The following is a 23,569-nucleotide window of genomic DNA, read 5'->3' as shown; positions in this document are numbered from 1 at the left end:
TCACAGCAACTAACCATGCCAAATAGCACTTGATTTAAAGAATACATCTGAACAAACTATAGATTTGGCCAAAGAACACTTACTAAATACCTGCCACATGCTAGGCATTGTGCTAGGTACTAAGAATACAAAAAAAATAAAACACTGACATTAGGTGTATTTAGGCTAAACACAACATTCCTAGAGAAACAAAACACGCCAAAACAAAACAAAACCCCTGTATCAGACAAGAACACTATATTTTTAAATACTAATATTAATATTGGGTTAAATTCTTTACTTCAATGTTACCTAGTTTTAAAAAATAGGTGTTATAAAAGCACTGAAGAAAATTTTAATTAAAGTGTTAAAACAGCCCTATGATTGGTAACTGATTTTTTCCAAGACGATTTCTGACAAGAAGTATTCTTACTGTAGCAGACCTTCTCTGAAGAAAGCTAAGAGAGAAATAGAAATTTCCTCCACTTAGAAGTTCTACAAATTTCATGGCACATCTGGTTTGTGGGTCTGAAAAGGCTTTTAGCTCTGTAAAAACACGTCTTTTTAGTTACTATTGTGGCAACCTTTTCACCTCCGATAGAGAACATAATCTTTCCCTGATGGACTCTATATACTCCGCAGTGCACAAGAACACTTGAATAACAGAATTTCAGAACTCTCATGGGAATAAATCTCGATTTTAGGCAAAAATAATTTCTGATTTATGGTAAACGGTTTCCTTTCCATATATATATATACACATAGACCTTCACGACAGAAGCCACAAACTCAAGAATTTGTAAATTAAAGTTATTAACTGTATTTTTCTTTTAAAAAGTATGTTATAGAGCTTATAACCTTTAAATGCACAATTGAGAAAACACAAGCATACAAATGATGTGAAGAGACTAAAACTAATATCAGATGTCAAATATTTTGACTTAAATTTTCAAATAATACCAAAAATAAAAGATAATATGAAAGAGACAGATGACAGAATTAATATTACTGATTTATAAAGATGAGATGGACTAGAAATGAACAGATTTGATAAAGATGCCAGACCCTTCAAGAAGAATAGTAGATTGGCTTTAATAGTGAAGTGAACAAAAACAAACCAAATCCAATAATGGGATTTATGACAAAAAGTCTTCTCTTTTAGGTAAATTTGTAATAAATTAATCTTTAACATAGGTGACCTACTGGAAAAAAAACAAGAAGGAAAATTCTCCTCAGTATTTTTTTCCACTTTAAAGGCCAAATAGCTAGACAAATGGAAAGGGAACAGACATTCAGCTTGCCAGTTCAAACAAGTATTTTTTTTTAAATTAAATAAACATGATTTAATTTTTTATTGACAGCATTATTGAAATACAATTCACATACTAAATGACTTGCCCATTTAAAGCCTATTATACAATGTTTTTAGTATATTTACTTGTACTATTGCACAATTTTAGAACATTTTTTGTAATTTTATTTTTTAAATTTAGAAATCATGCTTATTCTATTCCAGTTGTCTCAATTTTTACCCCTTTACCCCCCCTTCACCCATCACACTCCCATCCCCCACTCCCACAGTCGATTCCCACTATGTTGTCCATGTCCATGGGTCATTCACACATGTTCTTTGTCTAGTCCCTTCCCCTTCTTTCCACCATTCAAACAAGTATTTTAATTGTACACTGATTTCCTTTGTAAATGACAACTGGTAATAATCCTTTGCCTTAATATAAGTTCCCTCATCTTTCTGCCTCAAAACACAAATGGCAAAGAATAAGTCTCTTAAGTAAGAAATACAGACTATGGTCAACATAATGATAGTGTTATGATTTAGAAAGTTGTTTCTTTAAAAAAATTTCATTTTCTAGAAAGGAGCAGATTATAGACTGTAAAAAGAACTAGTCTCTTGAGGTAAGGTTCCAGAAACTCCACACTCAGTCTTAGAAATATTGAAGCTAATGAAAGAAAATAAAGCACTCTGTAGGCAAAGTACCATATAAATACTTAATGGTAATAATAATCCTGTTTGTGGTTGAGATCTATTCTTGGAAAGAACTAAAAGCTGTCCTATAATCACATAATTTTTATAGTTAGTTTGGTTTTACATTTGTTTATAGAAAACTAATACAATTTAATATCATTCCTAATTCAGAATACTTATTATTACAGAAAGCTTATCAACTTATAAGATCCTCTGAATAAAGGAATGCACAATTTGCAGAAAATTACTCTTCCTATTTTATTTTTTACACATACGTGTATATGTCTGTAGCAGATTTTTACTGAAAGTTTAGGATAAGAGAGGGAGGGGCTACAGGAAGAACAACAAATTTTAACTGAATGTTATACATTACGGAGTTAAAAATCTACTAGTTATTCCTTATCATTATTCCAGAGTCTCACTGACCCTGTCCTCTTGTTGTCATCACCTGGGACTCTGAAGTTCCTTCAACATTCCAAATCTTCCTCCTTTCTTCTGCACTCCAGATTTGCATCCTCTACCCTCTTCATATTTCAGCTTTGCTGTCTTTCTTTACCAATCCGTTCTGGTAAACCTCACTTATTCAGTAATATTACTAAGTACTTTAAAGAAGAAAAATTAAAAGAGCAATTAATTTTACCTGGGCAACCTGTTAAATTTGTGCCTGACAAGAGCACACTTCCCATTACACTTCTCACAGGAATACTCAAGTTCTTCTGTCTGTAAAAAGACAGGAGGGAAAAGTAAAGTAGTATAAAGTTGAATCAGCAGTATCCCATTAAATGCTACTAACATTCTCCTGTCATACTACTTCAGTGGAATGACAACTCTGACCAATTTAACTGTGTCTAGAGTCACAAACTTTACTAAATTAAGACCTAATCTTCAAAGTATAGTTATAATATGTTCTATTTCAGAATTCCTAATTTCCTTTTTCTTTTTTTTACCAAGGAAACATCTCAATCTGTAACAGTAACTAGATTGCATAGCAGCAGATTCTCAACCTTTATACCATGACTACACAAGAAACACTGCCAAGAATATATCCAGACTTAACATTTGGCCATACCAAAGATAAGATCACCTAAGTTCCTGGTCTGTGAGGTGTAACTCTAACCCTTTCTTATAATGGAATTCAATCTTTTGGTAACAGCCCACTAAGAACAACTGCTCTAAAAGGACCAAAGTTTGAGGTGGATATCATTACCTAGAGAAAACTGAAACAAAAAATCCTTAAAAAAAAAGGGGGTAAAGATACCTAGGAAAACTTCAAATTCTACGGTAATAACAAGAATAGTAAGGAATGATTAAAACAAAAAACAAAACAAAAAACCAGAGTATTTATCTTTTGGTGGAACTAAATGTTCATCATTTAAAGAACAGAAAGGTTTTTTTTAACCTTAGGAAGCCAATTCTGCTCATTTGCTAAAATAAAACAAGAACCACTACTATAAAGACAACGGGTAGTCCTGGCAAGTTTCCATCAGTTATAAGGACTGCTACACAACAGATCCCAGAATATCTGTAACATTATATCACAGACACAAATATGAATTTACAGCTTGGGATAAACATAACTCTTCTTTGTTGTTTCTAACAGGGAACATACAGCCTAAAGAAAGCAAAGAGTATTTTTTATTCCTCAGATCTTATTACACTCACATGTATAGTGTCTCCAACTTTAACCCACATTACCAAACTTTAGCATATGTCATTTCTTTTTTTATTTTTTCCTTTTTTTAAATTGTTCAAATACATTTGTCTCCACCTTTCCACCACCACGTTCCCACTTTCCCCTGTCCCCCTCCCCCACCTCCCTCCCTCCCTCAATCCTTTCCCACTTTAGCTTTGCCCATGGGTCCTTTATACATGTTCCTTATATGCCACTTCTTATGCTTCAAATTAATATTTGTTTACAAATAGCTGCTTCTAAGGTTGTCTAAAAAAACACTGAGTTAAATGTATAATCTACTTAAGCAGTCAATTTTCTTCGATGAGTTAACAATGAGATTAAGCTTTTAAAAATAAATATCATTTATAAATATTTCTCATTTGTTTTCCCTGCAAGAATTTTGTCCAAATTCTGCCTTAAAGAAACCAACTTCAAATATAATTATTTATGATGTATAAAATTTAGTTATGTGAAAATACCAAAAGATATTACTTGCCCTAAAGAAAAGATCAAGAGAATCTTGAATTGACCGTGGAGGGAGTGGCTTTTTCCTTCGAGGAAGGTCAATAGAGAGGTCATTAAACTGTTCTCTTTTGGGAATAATCTCTCCACATCTGTAAGAATAAAGGACGACAAATCTAAGCATTCCGAAGCCTAACAGCAATACAAAATAAATACAAATATACTTCAGAAACACTGTGCCACTACAGAACTTACCAAGTACTGACCAACTATGACTAGGCGTAAGAAATATACAATATTTAAGACATGCTTACTTTAACCCTTATTAAATAAACCCAGGTAAAACCTCAATTGCAAGTATTTAAGCACTTTCTTAAAATGTGAAAAGGCTCCGAGGTACCAGGATCCTGGCATTTTTAAAAAAAGGCAGGAAGCTAGTTTGGTTAGAACAAATGAGCAAAAGGAAGTGTGGTAGGAGATGAAGTCAGAGTGTTAACTAGGGAATATGTGTTGCTCAAAGACAGATCATAAAGGGTTCTGTAGATCATAATAAGGATTTCAGCTTTTATTTTAAAGGTTACAAATAGATTGTTGACGTGAACTAATTTCCATTTTTTTAAAAGATATTTATTTTTAGAGAGAGGGGTAGGGAGGGAGAATGAAAGAGAGAGAACATCAGTGTGTGGTTGCCCCCTACTGGAGACTTGGCCTGCAACCCAGGCATGTGCTCTAACTGGGAATCAAACCAGTGATCTTTTGGTTCACAGGCTCGCACTCAATCCATTGAGCCACACCAGCCAGAGCATAATTTCCATTTTTTAAATGGATCATTTTGACTAATGTGTTCAAAATACAGCACAGAGAAACAAGGTCAGAAACACAGACTGGTTTAGAAGAAACAGCAACACTTCAGAAAAGAGATGATAGTAGCTTAGTCCAAAGTAATGGCAGTGGAAGTAGTAAAAAGGGGTCAGAGTCTGAGTGTATTGTGAATAGCTGGGTGTACTGTGAAGAGCTGGGTGTATTGTGAAGAGCTGAAATGAAGGGCTGTATTGTGAATTTGCTGACATCAGCTGCAGGGGTGCAAGGGAAAGTAAAGAGTTAAGAAATACACCACATTTCTGGAACTGTCAGTACTGAGATAAGGAAGACTACAGGGGGAAGTTTTATAGGAAATATTAAGTACTTTAATTTTAGATATTTTAAGTTCTTCAAATGGAGAATTCATAATTCTTCATATTTGAGAATGTATTATTAATATACTGAAATCCCATGTAATAACTGAAAGCCAGTCAATTAAAAAAAAAATAGGTATTTTGGCAAACTGGCCAAACTAACCTACAGCCAGAAGGGAAAGAGGCTAAATATGGAAAATTACCATGAGGAATAAAGTATGTGAAATCTTCCTTCAGCCAAAATTATTTTTTGTTTCAAGAAATGTCTTAAAGAAAACTACTAATAAAGCAACCAAGGCAAGACTTTTGAAGAGACAGCTGTAGCCCTGTAGCTACAGCCCCACAAAACCTTGTAGCCTCCTGCACTTGCCAAACCCCTGGACCACTGTTCAGCCTGGCTGCCTGGCGTGCCTGCATCCCGTGAGCAATGTCACTTCATGCACTGATGCACACACCTCAACGGTACACCCCGCATCTGGGTGCTGCACAACTGGAATGCCTGACTGGTGCAGTGCAGCAGCCACCACTTTGATGTAGTTGATTTTTTCTTTTTCTTTTTACCTTGAGGACATTCTTTCATTGCTTTTATAGAGAGAAATAGAGGAAGGAAGGGAGAGAAACATTGATGCGAGAGAGAAACACTGACTGGCTGCCTCCTGTACACACTTGGACAGGGGATGAACCTGCAACCTAGGTATGTGCCCTGACTGGGAATAGAACCTGTAACCTTTTAATTATAGGACAACACTCTGCCCAGGTGAGCCACACCGGCCAGGGCTTCATGTGATGTTCTTTCCTCCTGTGCTGCCTGCGGACATTTCTATCACAGGCAACTGAAATTTGCCTATCTAAAGAAATTTGGTTGGTACTCCCACAATTAAATGAAATAACAATCAAAAACTTTGTTTCTCTCTCTGACTTGAACAAATTTTGTTTGGAAAGCACATCGCAAGAAAGGGAAGGATGGCTGTCTATCATATTATTGGGCTGGCCACAAAGTTTTAGTTTTTTCCGTATGATGGCTCTAGTAGCAATTAGTTGTCTTTAACTTCATTCAGAATAATTTTGTTAGAATGCATTGTGACAGCTGTTACATCAGTGTGCATTTAAAAAAAAATCAAAATTGGTGAGTTTTTGTGCAGCCATTTAAATACTGAAGATGGAAGATAATATAGAACATTTTCGGCTTATTATGCTTTATTATTTCAAGGAAGGTAAAAAAAAAAATGCAACTGAAACGCAAAAAAAAACCCCAACAAAACCCAAAAGATTTGTGCAGTGTATGGAAAAGGTGCTGTGCCTGATCGAACCTGTCAAAGGTGGTTTGCAAAATTTCTTGGTACTACTGACATTTTGGCCAAATAATTCTTTGCTATGGGCTGTCTTATACATTGGAAGATGCTTAGCAGCACTCCTGGCCTCTACCCACTAGAAGTGAATAGCTGGAGATAGCTGACATACTCAAAATACCCAAATCAATAGTTATTGGTGAAAATAAAAATCGTGTCTTTTATTGTACAGAAAAAACTAAACAAACTCTTTGGCCCACCCAATATTAACTGCTGATGGGCTCTCTAATTTCTACAAGAAGATAAGCTAAAGACCTGGACTTTGTCTTTAAAAAATAACTTATGCACTGGAGGGAAAGGGGCTGAAGAAATCACAAAGTTAAGAAATGTCACAGACTAGTGTCTATATTCCACATGACTGTTCGAAATTCTAATAAAAAAATACTAGAATGTTATAGCTGGAAGAGGCCTAAGTGAACACTACTATTCTGAGCAACCTAAGAAAAACAGACATACATGGAAGCCAAAAAATGGACAGCCAATATATGGGTGTTCAATATTTCTTTAAAATGTTCCAGCAAAGTAGTATTTAGAGAATAATTTCCTTGAACTAAAGAAAACACGAATCTTCAGATGAAAAAGCTCCACTGTATTAAAAGCAAAATTAACAGAAAGTGTCTATACCCTGATGTAGACTAGTGAAACTGTGAATTTCCAATAAATAAGGAAGATTTTCAGGAAGAAATAGATTACTCACAAAATCAGGTTTCTTCCAAGTGACACAGAGCGACAAGATCCAACGAAACAGTATACATAACATGTTGAGGGGTAAAGCTACAGTGACTGAATATATCTGTATTAAGTCATGTATAAAAATCATAGAAATAATTCTCACTTATATGGGGACTGTGAAGAATTCCACTCTCTTTGAAAGACTGTATTCAGAGATGTACTAACAATAGCTGGAAGAGCCCTGACTGATGTGGCTCAGTTGGTTGGGCATGGTCATCCAGCAAAGCAAAAGGTCACCTGTGAAATTCCCAGTCAGGGCACATGCCTGGGTTGCAGGTTCGGTCTCCAGTGGGAGCAAGTGTGAGCATGTGTGAAAGGCAACTGATCGATGTTTCTCTTTCTCCCTCCCTTACCCTTCACTAAAACAATAAATAAATAAAGTCTTTAAAAAAGAACTGGAAGATTAACCAAAATACAACCTTTTGATTCGATACAATGAGCATGGGAATTAAATGTAGAAAGTAAATCTGAATAACTAATGTAAACGTGGTTAAAAAGCATTGTAGAAGTTAAAAGTAATTCAAATTTTGATCTATTTTATAAAAGTGCATTATTAATAAATGATTTGGTTCAACAATATAAGCAACTAATAGGAGCAAGTATTTCCATGCTTAAAAGAACAAGTATTCCCAAAGAACTTGATATTCCACACAGTGATTAAAAGAAAACACACACAAAAGAGAGGGTAGATCCAAAATCAACCATTACCACTATTAGCATATGACAAAACATTTAAGTACTCCTTAGTTCTCACCCCACCACACATTTTTATACCAAATAATGACATCGCTAAAAGATGTTTGTATTTATGTTTTTCCATGACAGAAGAAAGGTAAGAATTAAAACCTCCACGAAAGTTTCCATCACTTGCCATAGAGAATTAAAAGGAAAAAGAGGTTTACTGGAGACTACTTACGCTTTACAGATTATGGAGTGCTGAACCTCAAACTCCATATTAGTGATAACAGGGCAAGTGTATACTCTAGTGGCTGAAATATCTAGTAAATTTTCTTCTCCAGGAACAGGTTCAATCTTCCAAGTTTTATTTAATTTTTCCATATCTTCTTTCAGCTGGTCTAAGCACTGACTTAGAAATTCATGAGCATCCTAAGAAGGTATAATTATCTTTAATCAGATCAAGGCATTTTTTTGTCACTGTAACAGCTTATCAACATTGTGACTTATAAAACTAAGCATTTGAAAGTCAATACATTGTATTAAAAAGGTCAAATTTACTCTAACAATTTTACGTACTTTGTGAATAAGAACAAATGATGAATTTTATATTCTTTACTATTAGTGAGATTAGTATGAATAAGTAACTGAATCACTTATTTGTTTTTTTAAAAAAGGTAATTTTAAAAAATAGCCTTTGTAGTTAAAATAGCCCAAGTTGCTGCACTTATAGACCACGTGTATTATTAAACTATGATAAAATACACAGAAGAGTCACACTGAACTTTACCAGAAATCCTCAGGTTTTTCAACCTGTGATGAACACAACATACATATACAAATCTCACTTTAAAATAAAAATCTGGTAACACGCTAAAAATCATTTCAAGTTCCCCTATCTCTAAATATTTAAAAACAATTGGTACTCACATTCTGCATATAACCAGAAAATCTCTCTGCTGTAGCAGAAATGGCATTTTTAACCTTCTTGAGTAAATCTTTTTTGGTCTCTGAATTACAGGTATCTTTTTTAACAAGCAAGTGTGCAAAGCGTCTGGTAAGACAAGAGAGACCAATTTAACATGTTTTATAAAACACTGAATAGTATTATATTTTAAAGAATATTAACATGGCACATTAAATTTTAAGTGTCTAAAATTCCATTATTCTATAATCAATAAGGTAAAAGGTTACTTAGTAAGTATGTAACAACTACCTGATAAGTGCATTGTGTGGAATTTTCTTCCACGGGATACCTTGCTTCAGCAAGTCATTTGCAAACGACTGGAGTGAAAACAGGGATTGTAAAATAGCATTCATATAGCAGGTATTTCCCAAATTGGAGAAGCTGAAAATGAAAAAAATACTTTTGAAGATGATGGTAGTTCCTGAAGTATGTTCACTAGAGCAGGGGTTCTCTAGTACAGCATATATCACAGAATCACCTGGAGGCCTTATTAAAATACATATTGCTGGCCCCAACTTCAGAGTTTCTCATTCTGGACAAAGATGATGCAAAATTATGCATTTCTAACAGGATCTCAGCGGATGGTGATGCTGCTGGTCTGAGGTCCACACTATGAGAACCACTGCATTATAACAATTTAGTTTTATCTCAAGGAAAACCATACACTTTCAAATGAACACTAAAAAAAACTAGGGACTGCCCCAGCTGAAGTAGTTCAGTTTGTTGGGCATCATCCTGTGAACCTAGCCAGTTTGATTCCTGGTTGGGGTGCATGCATGGGTTGTAGGTAAGGTCCCCCTGGGGTGTGTGCAGAAGGCAACCAGTGGATGTTTCTCTCTCACAGGCAATCAACAGATGTTTCTTTCTCAAACTGATGTTTCTTGCCCTCTCTTTCTCCCTTCCTTCCCCTCTCTCTAAAAAAAAAAAAAATAATAATAATAAAGTCAAAAATAAAAATATTAAAAAAAAATATATATAAAAAGGAATGGGAACTTATCCAAAGAGCTATTTGTTCTTAGTAGAACCACTGGGTCATAAATACTGGGTGGAGCAAAAGTAGGTATAGAGTTGTGGGTATGCAAAACAGTTTATTCTTGTATTATTATTTATTAATCACTGCATTATTTTCCACATGCACAACTGTAAACCTACTTTTACTCCACCTTGTACATCGCTGTGTTTAGCTTTAATGGGTACTACACCACTTTTCCCAAGTACTTATTTTTTCAAAAAGGTTTATTTTACTCGCCTTTGAGGACATGTTCATTGAGTTTTGGGGGGGGCGGGCGCGGAGAGAAAGAAGCATCAATGTGAGAGAGAAACATCGGTTGGTTGCTCCCACATGTGCCCTGACAGGGGATTGAACCAGCAACCTAGGTATCTACCCAGATCAGGAAATGAACCAGTGACCTTTGTGTTTACAGGACAACTCTTCAACCAACAAAGACACATTGGCCAGGGCCACAGTACCTATTTTTAAAAACTTTTATTTGGAGATATTCTCAAAGTTTTAGACAAGTTACACAAAAAGAATATTTTTTACCTAGATTCACCAACTGTTAACCTTTTGTACTATATGCTCTATCATTTCATAGCTTTCTACTCTTTCCCCTGAATCATTTGAAAATAAGTTGCAGAAATCATACTCCCTTAGCTCTAAATTCTTTGGGGTTCATTTCATAAAAACAAAAATATTTTCTTATATAATCAGAATATAGTTACCAGCATTATAAAACAATGCTAATAAAATATTCTTATCTACTATACTTTCTTTAATCCAGTTTTGTCAATTGATGCAGTAATATTCTTTATAGCATTTTTTTCCCTCTCTAAATACAAGATTCAGTCCAGGATAACATAATGCATTTAGTTTTCATTTCTCTTTAGTTCTCTTTAATCTGGAATAATTCTTCAGCTTTCTCTTTCATGACATTGACAATGGTGAAGAATACAGTCCCACCCTCCCCCCTCACACTCCCCAGTTTCTTAAAGGAATGTTCCTCATGTTGAGTTTTCTACTTCTTCATGATGAGATTTAGCCCAGTCTGGAAGAGTTCATAGTAATGCACAGTGATACTGTGTCCTCCCAAGGGCACCACATCCAGCAACACGTGGCATACGTACTGCTCACTGGTGACGTCAGTTTTGAAAATCCTTAAAAACTTCACACTATGAGAAAGTATCAGGGTATGGAATCATCCTACCACCATAAACAATGAAAAAAAATAAAAACAAAAACACTGGACAAAATGCTGGAAAATGGGCAGCCCAGGACTGTGATCCTTAAGAGAAAGGAAACAGAGTCAGCTGTACCTTTATGCCAGCTTTCAGCCTGGAGGCAATTTGACAACTGCAGTCCAGGCAGAGGTCCCCAAAAAGAACTCAGAAATCTTATTAAGTCAAAAGAAAATGGGAGTTTGAGAGTATGAGATTGCTAAAACTTCTGGAATCAAAAGGAGGGAGCCGTGCAAAGGAAGTGCTCTACATATCTACACAAAAGACTGCTTGAGCATTCAGCTAAATACCAACCTGTGCACATTTAGGGTGAAACCCTATGACACCAGGCAGAAGAACTTCAAGAAAAGAATGATTGCTGGGGAGCTATCAGCCAAACAATCTCCAGAGCTCATGATGGACCCAAAATTGTTTGAGTTGCGACTAGTCAGAGTGAAGCAAGAGACCTAGATGAATTCATGGGATATTAGTAGAGACCCCTGAGGGCCCATGCTCTAGGGAATGAATGAAATTAGCCTTAAAGGCCGCTCTAGATTTGACCCCGAAGAGCTGAATCACAAGTCTTAAAATAATCAAATCCAATTGCAGATATATATTAAAACAATTATACATATGCTTCATGTGATCAAGAATGTGAAGGAAAACATAAACACAATGAGGAAAGAAATGGAAGGCCTAAATCAAACTTCTAGAGATGAAAACACACTATTTGAAATGAAAATTTTACTGAATGAGATTAACAGCATATTAAACATCAAAGGAAGTATCAGTGAGCTTGAAAACTCAGCAACATATCAAAAATGAAGTATCTATATTTTTAATATATAAAATTTATACATTTTGTTATAATCTAAAATAAAACACATTTATAAACTTTGCAAAATATTAAATATAATATATAGTTTTATTTTATATAACCTTTTATATCCTGACATATTCTCCTTTGTTGGGTATCAGGACTGCAATCTCTGCTTACTTATTGTTTCCATCAGACTGCTAAACCTGTCTTCTTTATTTTAAACCTTTTAAAATCACTGTTCTAGGATTATCTCTAATACACAGCACAGTTTAATTTTGCTTTATGAGCAAATTTGAAAACATTTTTATTATACGAGAATCCCAGTCTCATTTCCTGGTATTACTTATACATCTGGACTCAACTCTCGTTTTATGTTACAATTTTACCTACCTATGTGGTGTGTTTTAGAAATATTTCTTTTCATTCTAAGCAATATTTGTATTTTTTATTTTAGTGGTTTTATCTGTAAAACCAGTTTTTTTTGTATTTATACTTTTTCCCCTGTATCTATAGTTTATTTTATATTTTTACAAGATACTTTATATTTTTCAAGTATATTTTATTGATTGTACTGTTAGTTTTCCCAATATTTTCTTCCCCTTTATCCCCCTCCACCCTGCATCCCCATACCCCTTAGGTTCATGTCCAAGACATGTAAGGTCTTTGGCTTCTCCATTTCCTATACTATCCTTAACCTCCCCCTTTCTGTTTTGTGCCTACCAATTATGCTTCTTATTCCCTGTACCATTTCCCCCTGTTCTCCCCCTCTCCTCCCCATTGATAACCCTCTTTGTGATCTCCTTTTCTGTGATTCTGCTCTTGTTTTAGTTGTTTGCTTAGTTTTTGTTTTCGTTTTTTAGGATCAGTTGTTGATAAGTGTGTGTGTGTTGCCATTTTACTGTTCATAGTTTTTGACCACCTTCTTTTTCTTAGATAAGTTCCTTTAACATTTCATATAATAAGGGCTTGGTGACGATGAGCTCCTTTAACTTGACCTTCTCTGGGAAGCACTTTATCTGCCCTTCCATTCTAAGTGATAGCTTTGTTGGAAAGAGTAATCTTGGACGTAGGTCCTTGCCTTTCACGACTTTGAATACTTCTTGTCAATAAGGTCTTTTGAGAACAGTCTTATGGAACTCCTTTGTGGTAACTCTCCTTTTCTCTTGCTGTTTTTAAGATTCTCTCCTTATCTTTAATCTCGGGTAATTTAATTATGATGTGTCTTGGTGTTTTCCTCTTTGGGTCCAATTTATTTGGGAGTCTCTCTGCTTCCTGGACTTACATGTCTATTTCCTGTGCCAGATTGGGGAAGTTTTCCTTCATTGTTGTTTTCAAATAAGTTTTCAATTTCTTACTCTTCCTCTTCTCCTGGCACCCTTATGATTCAGATGTTGGAACTTTTAAAATTGTCCCCGAGATTGCTATGCCTCTCCTCATTTTTCTGAATTGTTTCTGCATCTGTTCCAGTTGAATGTTTATTTCTTCCTTTTGTTCCAAATTGTTGATTTGAGTCTCGGTTTCCTTCCTTCCATTGTTGGTTCCCTGTATATTTTGCTTTATTTCACTTTGTATTGCCTTCACTTCTTCCATTATCTTGCAATTCTGTGAGCATCCTGATTACCAGTGTTTTGAACTCTGCATCTGATAGGTTGGCTATCTCCTCATCGCTTAGTTCTTTTTCTGGAGTTTTGATCTGTTTTTTCATTTAGGACATATTTCTTTGTCTTGGCGGTACACCTGTTACATTGTAAGGGATGGAGACTTAGATATTGCCAGGGTGGGGCAACACACTTCACTGTGTGTAGGGAGGGGTCAGAGAAGAAACAATGCCACTTGCTCGGCTTTCACCAAGCTTTCAGTCCCTTCCCCCACTTCCCACAAGCGGATTGTGTCCTTTCAGGTGCTGCCCTGATGCTGATTCCCCGGTGGGTGCGCTTGTGTACGTTCTAGGACCCTGTGGGCCCCTCCAGTGGACTCTCCTGTGAGACTAGCAGTTTCTCCTGCCACTGCAACCTCCACAGGTTTTTACAGCCAGAGGTTTTGAGGCTTTATTTTCCCTTGCTGGAACCCTGGGTTGCGTGGTCTGTCTCACTTCGCAATTGTTCCTTCCAGTTTATCCCCTCACAAGTGTGGGACCATCATATCCACCAGCCACTGCCTTGTTGCACATCCTCTCTGCCCCTCCTACCAGTTTGGATGAATGTTTCTTCTTTAACTCCTTGGTTGTTAGACTTCCATACAGTTTGATTTTCTGGCAGTTCTGGTTGTTTTTTATTTTTAAATTGGTTATCCTTCTTTTGGTTGTGCAGGGAAGTGAAACATATCTACCTATACCTCCATCTGTATTTATACTTTCTTACAGCGCCCTTACCTCTCATTTTTCATTTTTTAAGCTTAGTCTGTCCATTTTAAATGGCATCTTTTGACTTATACCTGTTACTTATGATACAATTACATTATTCTTTCCCTTCCATTTTCTTTTTGTTACAAATGTACTCCTTTGTCAGAAGACTTAATTATATACCATCCTTTTGTATGTGTTCCCACTATTGTTTTAGTCTTAGCTCTCCAGTTGAATATATGGAAGGCTCACCATTTAACTTTCATCAATGCCTCCCTCATCACCTTTTGACTGAATGAAGCTTATACTCTGTAAAGTCCTCAGGAAGAGAATACTCATACAGTACTGAGTTCTTCCATTTTAAAACTCACTTTTAAGTTTTAAAATCCATGTTCATACTTTCTTTCATCAAGCCTCTTGAAAGTTATTTTTTATTATCATGCTTTGAATGATGATGTTGAAAAGTCGCATCTATTTTTCTTGTCCTTATCTTTAAAGTCTAAAAGTTGTACTAAGACGTATCTTGATCATTCAATTTTCCAGGTATCTGGAGGGCTTTTTCAACTTATAGATTCAGTAATTTTATTTCTGGAAAGTTTTCTAGGTTATAGTTTTAAATACTTTTTCTGTTTCACTGTTTTGTTTTTTTCTGCAGGAACTCTATAATTATACATAATTTGGACCTCCCTTGGCTGTTATCCAGTTCAAAAACTTTCTCTCTGACTGACCGTTTACACTTTATCCCATTTTCCTTCCTTGATTATTTTTGTTTCCTTCCAAGACTCTTATTAAATTTTCATTTGAATTTGTTTTGCCTTGGGGACCTTTAATTTAGATTTAATTTCTAATATGATACTGTTTTTATTCTTCTCTATCTTCTGAGTTCAAGTGAGTCATTTTCTTCCTGATTGTCCATTTTGATTCTTAGTTGGAATTCCTAATTCATGGTGTTTTCATATCTTCAAATAATTCAGTTTTGAATGTTACATAACAGTTTTCTTACAGTTCATGTTGGTTTGGGGCTTGATTTTTATTGGCCTTGATTTTTTGATTCATGTTTTCTAATTTTTTCCCCTTACAGTTTTACGTGGAAATGGTTTGTGTTTTTTATATTCTTATTCACTTTGTGGATAGAGTTCCTAATTCAAGCACATCCTCTTCTGCCAGTTTAGTAAAATGAAGTTTCTTTAATGGGTTGTGGTAGTGGTAGGAGAGAAGGAGTCAGAATGTCCTGTTTTCCTTTTATTTCAGCACAATCCTTTATTTTCCTCCCATTTGCTTCTAACCAAGTCTCCAGATTTGGCTGATTCTTTCCCCTGTAAGTAATGCTTCTCTGGGACTGTAACTTCTGATATCACTTACTTTCAAGCTCTAACCTGTAATAAGTGCTATGAACTACCAAGATCCAGACCTATATACACCATTGTGGTAGTTAGTATTTGAATTTCTCTTTCTTATGTGTGGTTTCCCCCACCCCCACTGTGCTTCATCTAAGTCTTCATCTCAAATATATTGTTTTTCATGGACTCTCTTAAGCATCTTATCCCTGTCAGTACCTTACTTAAAACAGTAGGTAATGGGAATACTGCTTGAAATCTGGTTCGCTTCTTTATTTAGAAGGTAGATTAAACATCGTTTTCAAGAAACTTGATGAAGAAAGGATGAACACAGATTTCATGCCAATCTAAGCTTTCAAATATGCAAGATGGAGAAAATAAGTTTGAAATGAAAGGTGATGGAATTCTCACCTGGTAGTTTTCTACTCGTTTCTCTTTTTTTTTTTTAAACAAATGCTCTGCTCTAAGTACATAGCCTACTTGAAATAGTATACTCTAATTCCTACAAGAAGTCTGAAAACAGGAAAACTGTACTTCTAGAAATGGGTACAGATACTATACAAAAATTAACAAAATACTGAAGGTAGACAGGGAGACTGGTGCACCAAGAGTAACTCTTGAGGCCATCAAAAGACTCAGAGGGGTGTGGATGACAGAGATCAGAAGTAGGCTATAAAATGTAAAAAATGAGGCTATAAAAGTGAGACAAATAAGATCAAGGTAGACAAAGACAAGATCTGGATGAAAAATGGTCACAAAATGGGATGGGTAAGACTAATATGACAATTTGAGGCAGACCAATCAGAATGAAGAACAAAGGAAATTAAGAATTAACTGAAAGGTAAACATTTTAGAAGGCAGAGCAGAAAAGAGGCGGCTCAGAGAAAAGAACAATAAAAAGTGAAATATTTTCACTGTAAATTTTATGCTGTTTTCTGCTAAGATATGAAGTTTATAAACTGCTATGGATAAGCCAAATTGGTAAATACCACTCAGTCAAGTAAAAATATAGTATTAAAGCTGGTATAAAAACACAGTGATTTGAGTGAAATTAAAAACAAACAAGCCAGTAGATTAGGGGAGAGCAATTTGGTAAGTGTAATCAAAGATTTCGCCTGACCAGTGTGCCTTAGTTGGCTGGACATCGTCCTACAAAGCAGAAGATTGCCTGTTCGATTCCCAGTCGGGGCACATGCCTGGGTTGCAGGTTTGGTCCCCAGGAGGAGTGCATACGAGAAGCAACCAACAGATGTGTCTCTGTCCATTGATGTTTCTCTCCCTCTCTCCCTCCCTCCCTTCCTCTCTCTAAAAATAAATAAATAAATCCTAAAAAAATTCACAAAGTGCCTACCTTCATCTTACCAATTCCATTTCCAAGAATATATCTTATAGGGAAGTTCCAACTAATACTAAAAACATATGCATATAAAAATGTTCATTCTAGTCTGGATTATAATTGGAAAATAGAAAAATCTAAATGAATATTAGCCTGCTTACAGGTTATATATTAATAATACGAGGGTGCTCATGATTAATGTGAAATGGAAAAAATGAGGGAACAGAGAAGTAACATGACACAGTGCTTAAGAATGCAAGTGGAATCCAACTGCCTAGATTTTCGGCTGCTGTACTACTGACTACATATCACCTTGAGCAAGTTAATTGACTTCCCCAAGGCTTAGTTATTACTTCATCTATAAAAATAGACTTTTAATACATCTAGCTTACTGAGCTGTTGCAAGGATTTAAAGAAAAAAATAATCCACTTAAAAACTTAGCACAGCCCCGGCTGGTGTGGTTCAGTGGATTGAGTGCCAGTCTTGAACCAAGAGGTTGCCAGTTCAATTCCCGGTCACAGCACATGTCCTGGGTTGCAGGCCAGGCCCGTCTGGAGGCATGTGAGAGGCAAATGATCGATGTTTCTCTCACACACCGACGTTTCTCTCCCTCTCTTTCTCCCTCCCTTCCCCTCTAAAAATAAATAAATAAAATCTTCAAAAGAAACAATGATGTCTGACTACCCTTTGAAGTAATCTAAAGATTGTGGACAGCCAGAGGTCATTTAAAAAAAAATCTTAGCACACAGTATCTGGCACATAATAAATGCTTTAGGTAAGATACTACTATTATTATTAGTTTTTATATTATGATCTTATTTTTGTGTTGAATAAAAACATAAGAATATAAAGGACTACAAGTAAAGCCTTGGAGAGGATACAAGTAAAACCTAATACTGAATTATCTCAGTAGTAGGATGAAGTATATGGGATTGGAGGTTACTCATTTTCTACTTTATGATGAATATTTTATATGTATATATATTTTCAAAGTTCAAAAACTGGACCAGATAATGAACTTATTTATGGATGTGATAAATCTGTAATAAATGAGCAAATATTTTATAACTATACTTAATGACTTCTTTCATCATCATTTTTTTATACCAATTAAAACACACTTCAGTCGAATTACTTTATAAAAAGAAAGCAAAATAAAGAAATTTACCTACCCCTGCAGTTGCTGTTGGTGAGAGGAAAGGGGTACTCTTGGTTTGTTCCAGCCAGTATAATCTTGATTACACCTCAGTTTTTTAACAGAAAGAGGAGCTGGCTGAGGAAGAAATCCCAAACTTCTTTTGGCAGAGGGAGTTTGGCTTGAAACATTAGTCCTAAAAAGAAAAAGAATAGAAAATAAAGCAGCAAAACAATTTTTAATATTACCTTTTCCCCCTAGTATATTCAGAGAAGACAGTGTCTAAGAAAAAAAAATCTGAATTTGGAGAAATAGCAGTAATAATGATCAATTAAGGAAAAATTCCACAAGCCCAAGTCACTTGATAGAAAGACTGAAGAGGTATGTAATATTGTACCTACTTAACCTACAATCAAAATTATCCAAGTAATGGCTTGAAAAAAAAACTGTAAGTATAGTTCTTTTTATTAATTTTTAATTACCTAATGTAGATCATACACTAGTTTACCTAGTCTTAAAAAAATCTGGCAATTAACTTTTTCCACTATTACAAAAAAAATGACACAACCAATATTACCCAGTCTCCTAGAGAACTTCCTCCAGTTTACATGCTGAGAAGTGAAAATGTCAGAAGTATTTTTAATTTTCCTAGACAGTGTGTTTTCCAAAAATCCACAAGTAGTGAATTTCCATTTCTTCACATGGTCTCTGATTACGTTATTACCAATCTAATGAGTGAAACATGATCTCATTGTTATTTTCCTGATTACAACTGAAGTAAAAAAAATGTTTTTGTAATTATTTACTCTTCTCTAAATTGCTTTTTGTGTACTCTTGGGTTTTATACTGGGTTCTAAAAGATTTGTAGTTTTTTACATAATCTATATTCTAATCCTTTGTCTATTACACATTCTAAACTTCAAGTTTTTGGATAGTCAAATTTATCATTTTTCTTTTATAATTTCAATTTTTGTGTCTTAAGAATCATTCTATAGCATAAGTTCACAGAAATGTTTCCCTATATTCTCTTAAGAGTTTTAAAACCTGTTTTCCCTCCTATTAAGGTCTTTAATCTGCTTGGATGTTTATCTTTTGTATGTCGTGAAGCAGGAACCTGATTTTTTTATAAGAGAAAATTGTTTCCAAACAACTTATTGTCTGGCTAGTCCATCTACTAGTAAGTGTTTGGTCTTGTTACTGTAAAAAAAACCTGTGAAATAGAATACTTACACACAAAAAAAGTGTATAAAAATCAAACATGTACCACTGTGGTGCAGGATGTCAACAGTGAGGGAAGTTGCATATGTGTGGTCACAGGTTTATAAAAACTCTGTACTTTCTCGTCAGTTTTGCTATGAACCTAAAACTTCTAAAAAACACGGTTTATTAATTTTTTTTAAAGAGAAATGTGGAGCTTAACAATTTTTTAAAAAAGATTTGTATTTATTTATTTTTAGAGAGAGGGGAGAGGAGAGAGAAAGAGGAGAGAAACATCAATGTGTGGTTGCCTCTCGTGCACCCCTACTGGGGACCTGGTCTGCAACCCAGGCACGTGCCCTGACTGGGAATCGAACCAGCAACCCTTTGGTTTACAGGCCAGTACTCAATTCACTGAGCCACACCAGCCAGGGCCAACCAATTTTTATAGAGCAAATACCTATTTAATTATCATTAATGTCAAAAACCCCAGATGCCTCTTCCCAAACACAACCCTGTTCCTCTACTCTAAAAGTTATGATTAGCTTTCTCAGTTTTTTTTCTTTCAGTGAATGGACTAAAAATATTAATACTGTAGTTTGGAAAATGCAAGGTATATTTATTTCCGTCTTTTTGCTCTCCACCTATCTGCATCTTTTTATTGCAGTTGTTGCTTTCTTCAATAGCAAATAGATTATTCTTCCTTTAAAATCCAGTCTATCTTTCTCATTAAAACATTTAGTATATTTTTATATATTACTGATTTGTGTAACTTTTAAAATCCTTGTGTACTAATTCTGTCATCTGTGTAATTTCTGCCTCAGTATTTATTAATTTTTCTACTCATTTTTCTGCTTCTAAGCATGTCTAGATGTTTTCTCAAATGGCAGCCATTGTGAATTTTATCTTGTTGGGTGCTGGATATTTTAGACTTCTATAAACATTCTTGAATTTTGTTCCGGGATGTAGTTAGGTTACCCAGAAACAGTTTGATATTTTTGAGTCCTGCTTTTAAGGTTTGTTATGTGGGACCAGAGCAGCAATTGGTCTATGGATCATTTTCCTTACTATTGTGGCAAGACCTTTCTCAGCATTCAAACTGCTATTCAGAATAGGAACTATGCCTGGCTTTATGTGAACTCCCTAGCATTATTCCCTTAGATCTTTTTGGGTGGTTCTTTCCCTGGCCGTGGCTAGTTTTCTCACAGCGTAAGCTGATTGGCACTCAACTGAATACTCAAGGTAGACCCTCCGCAGATCTCTGCAATTGTTTCTCTGTGAAACTTTCAACTCTGGTACCCTGTGAATTCTAGCTCTTTCGTCTCCCTGAACTCCTAGCCCCATTTCCTGAACTAAGGAAGTACACAGGGTTCTGCCTGGTTCCCCTCTGTGTGGCAACGCAAGAACTTTCTCTAGAAAGAAAGCTGGGGGAGTCATAAGGCTAATTTCATTTGTTTCCCATCTCTCAGGAATCAATGCCCTTCACTGCCTCATTTCCAACGTCTTAAGATCCATTGTTTCAAATGATTTGTTCGGGTTCTTAGTTGTTTCATGAAGGAGGGCAATCTGATTCCTGTTACTGCTTCTTGGCCAGAAAAAGAAGACATCTTCAACCTTTTAGTATGTTTAACTTACTGTGGCCTCCTTTCAAACAAGAAAAGGAACTGCAAACATTTTAATTTTCCCGTATTCTTCCCCACTCTTGTATTTCTCCTTCTTGTCTAATATATTATTATATATTTTTTGCTTTTAGTACTACTGTAACCTCATTTTATAAAAAGTATCGAAATGTATTTAGATGCACAGAATGACCCTGGAAGAATGTTAAAGCAGTTGCCTCTGGAAAGTGGAAATGTACAACAGGGAGTTAGTAAACAAAGGAAGATTTAGTTTTCACTGTATGCACCCTGTAACTTCTGAAGTTTCTACCATATGTATTTATTATACAATTTTTTTTAAGTACTTAGATTTAAAAATTCACTTTAAAAATTATTTTGCTCACGGCTATTTCTTACTTCCACTTTCCTTTGTTCAGTTTTCCTTTTGATGAATAAATTATCTTTGTATTATCTAAAAACAGTATTATTTGTCTGCATTCTTCAATTACAATTTAGCTTGTAATAGAATTATTTGATGCTATCACTTCATGCCTTTTGTCTTATTGTTGCTAATGTCAGTCTGTTTTACCATTACAGATTACATATTCTCCTGATAGCTTTAAAAACTTCTTTACCTATCATATTCTACCATATGGACTAAAAAAAAAAAAATTTGCTGTTTTGCATATGTTGAGATGGCTTTTCCATGCGTGGACTTTCATCATTCTCACCTATTAGTTCTTTTAGAAATTCTTTGCTTTCATCTTTCTTACTATTTTTTCCTCAGAATGCTATTAAGACATGGAGGGTAGACCAAGGAACCCAATACAAATCTCTTAATTTCATTTACATTCATCATCTCTTCTTTGCCGTATTCCATGATTATGCCTGCTTGACCTGCTAGCTGCCTTAGTTGTTAGTCTGGACCTCTAATCTGCATGAGACTTTATGTTAGGGGTTCAGAATTCTTCTCCCTATGCAGGTAACATTAAAGCAGATACCAGTCACTACAATTCCCATTTCTGTATATTTGCTCTCCGCTTAGGGAGCCATTAGGCAAACAGAACATTTATGGTTTTGACTTCATTTACTAGCAGTTCTAGATACCCACCTTCATGTAGCTTCACATAAAAAACCTGGTTGGGGTTCAAATCTAGTTTCCAATTTCATGTTAGTTTTGAAGACCCAACCCTAGATACGTGACTCCTGTCCTTGTTTTCTTTCTTTCTTTTTTTAAAACATCTTATTAATTTTTTTAGAGAGAGGAGAAAGGAGGGAGAGAGGGAGAGAAACATCAAGGTGTGGCTGCCCCTTATGTGCCCCCTACTGGGGACCTGGCCCGCAACCCAGGCATATGCCCTGACTAGGAATCAAACCAGTGGACCCTTTGGTTCACAGGCTGGCACTCAATCCACGGAGCCACACCAGCCAGGGCTCCTGTCTATGTTTTCCATGTGCCTTATAGAGTCTGCTTTTACTTAGCATAAGTTTTCTCACTGCTCTTGAAATCTTCATCCTATCTTTGAGTGCAGCTTTGCAATAAAATTTTTCCCCCCTCAACCACTGCTATGTGCAATGAACACGCTCATTCTATTATTCTGAGAAGAAATTTGTATTATATTTAATAAATCATTTGTAAAGCATATTCAGGTATTTAAAAAAACCCTCAGATTTCTTTAAGACCCTTCTAATAAACAGAAATAAGCCAAGCTTCCTCTCTCTTAAATTCAAAAAAGCTTCCTCTCTCTTAAATTCAAAAAACTTAGTTACCATTGCAGTCATAAAGTGTTTGACAAATACCACACAGGGCCTTATATACCTAAGTATATATTACCAAATTCTTTACTTCACCTTAACCACTTTATACAAATATCAAGATGTTTTCACCACTTTGAATTAATTTCTGGAAAAAAACAAAATAGGACTTAATAGGTCATTCATTATATACCACATTTATTATATACCACCATTACCCCACTTTTTACATTTACTATTGTTCCTTTGTGCTGCATTCTGTAATCATGCCTTCTTGACAAGTGCTTACCAGCTGTCATATATTTATATCCAATAAATCTCAATTAATCTATAGACTCGGCAATTAAATTTCTGACTAGCATTTTCCACTAATGTGAAACCTTTTTTTTTTTTTTAAAGAAAATGCCTTAAGTTTTGGTAGGCAGCTTAAAAAATATACGGGCAACAAAGGCAATTTGTTGAGATCTTAACATTTGGGATGATAAAGAATGAATACACTGGTCTAGACTCTGATCATATTACCAGTCACAAACTGTGGCCTCATATCTGAGAACAAATCTTCCTAGAACTCAGTTTATTCATTTCTTGAAAAACATAAAAAAGAAGAGCTTGTAGTAAAACATTTGTTGAGTACTTTCTAACTAAAACATCATGAGTCTATGAGTCTCATAAATTTTGTTATTTTAAATTAGGGTATTCACTTAGAGTACACTTAAAGATGTAATAAGCCTTAACAATGTGGATGGTACGTCTTACAGAGGTTGATGTGGAAGAGAGAGAAGGAAGGGTATTTACACAGTCTATCCCATCAGTCAACATTCTGAAGAAGAGAACTCTTCA

At 35.2% G+C, this 23,569-nt stretch overlaps 1 protein-coding gene across 1 annotated transcript in view; it reads right to left on the bottom strand.

The window, feature by feature from the left end:
• The window catches only part of USP37 (ubiquitin specific peptidase 37), a 78,532-nt gene that overhangs the window by 27,464 nt on the left and 27,499 nt on the right, over positions 1-23,569 (bottom strand). Inside the window, exons 11-16 of the mRNA XM_054585661.1 lie at positions 18,217-18,375; positions 9,245-9,376; positions 8,959-9,082; positions 8,270-8,460; positions 4,132-4,249; positions 2,604-2,683 (exon numbers count right to left, since the gene is read on the bottom strand). Coding sequence (XP_054441636.1) covers positions 2,604-2,683; positions 4,132-4,249; positions 8,270-8,460; positions 8,959-9,082; positions 9,245-9,376; positions 18,217-18,375 — 804 coding nt within the window. The remainder of the gene's footprint in view (positions 1-2,603; positions 2,684-4,131; positions 4,250-8,269; positions 8,461-8,958; positions 9,083-9,244; positions 9,377-18,216; positions 18,376-23,569) is intronic.

This window comes from Pteronotus mesoamericanus, unplaced genomic scaffold (genome assembly GCF_021234165.1).
Source record: "Pteronotus mesoamericanus isolate MK-2021 breed Mesoamerican mustached bat unplaced genomic scaffold, CSHL_Meso_final contig_90, whole genome shotgun sequence".
In the NCBI taxonomy this organism is placed as follows: Eukaryota; Metazoa; Chordata; class Mammalia; order Chiroptera; family Mormoopidae; genus Pteronotus; species Pteronotus mesoamericanus.
This window is presented reverse-complemented; position numbering and strand designations above follow the sequence as displayed.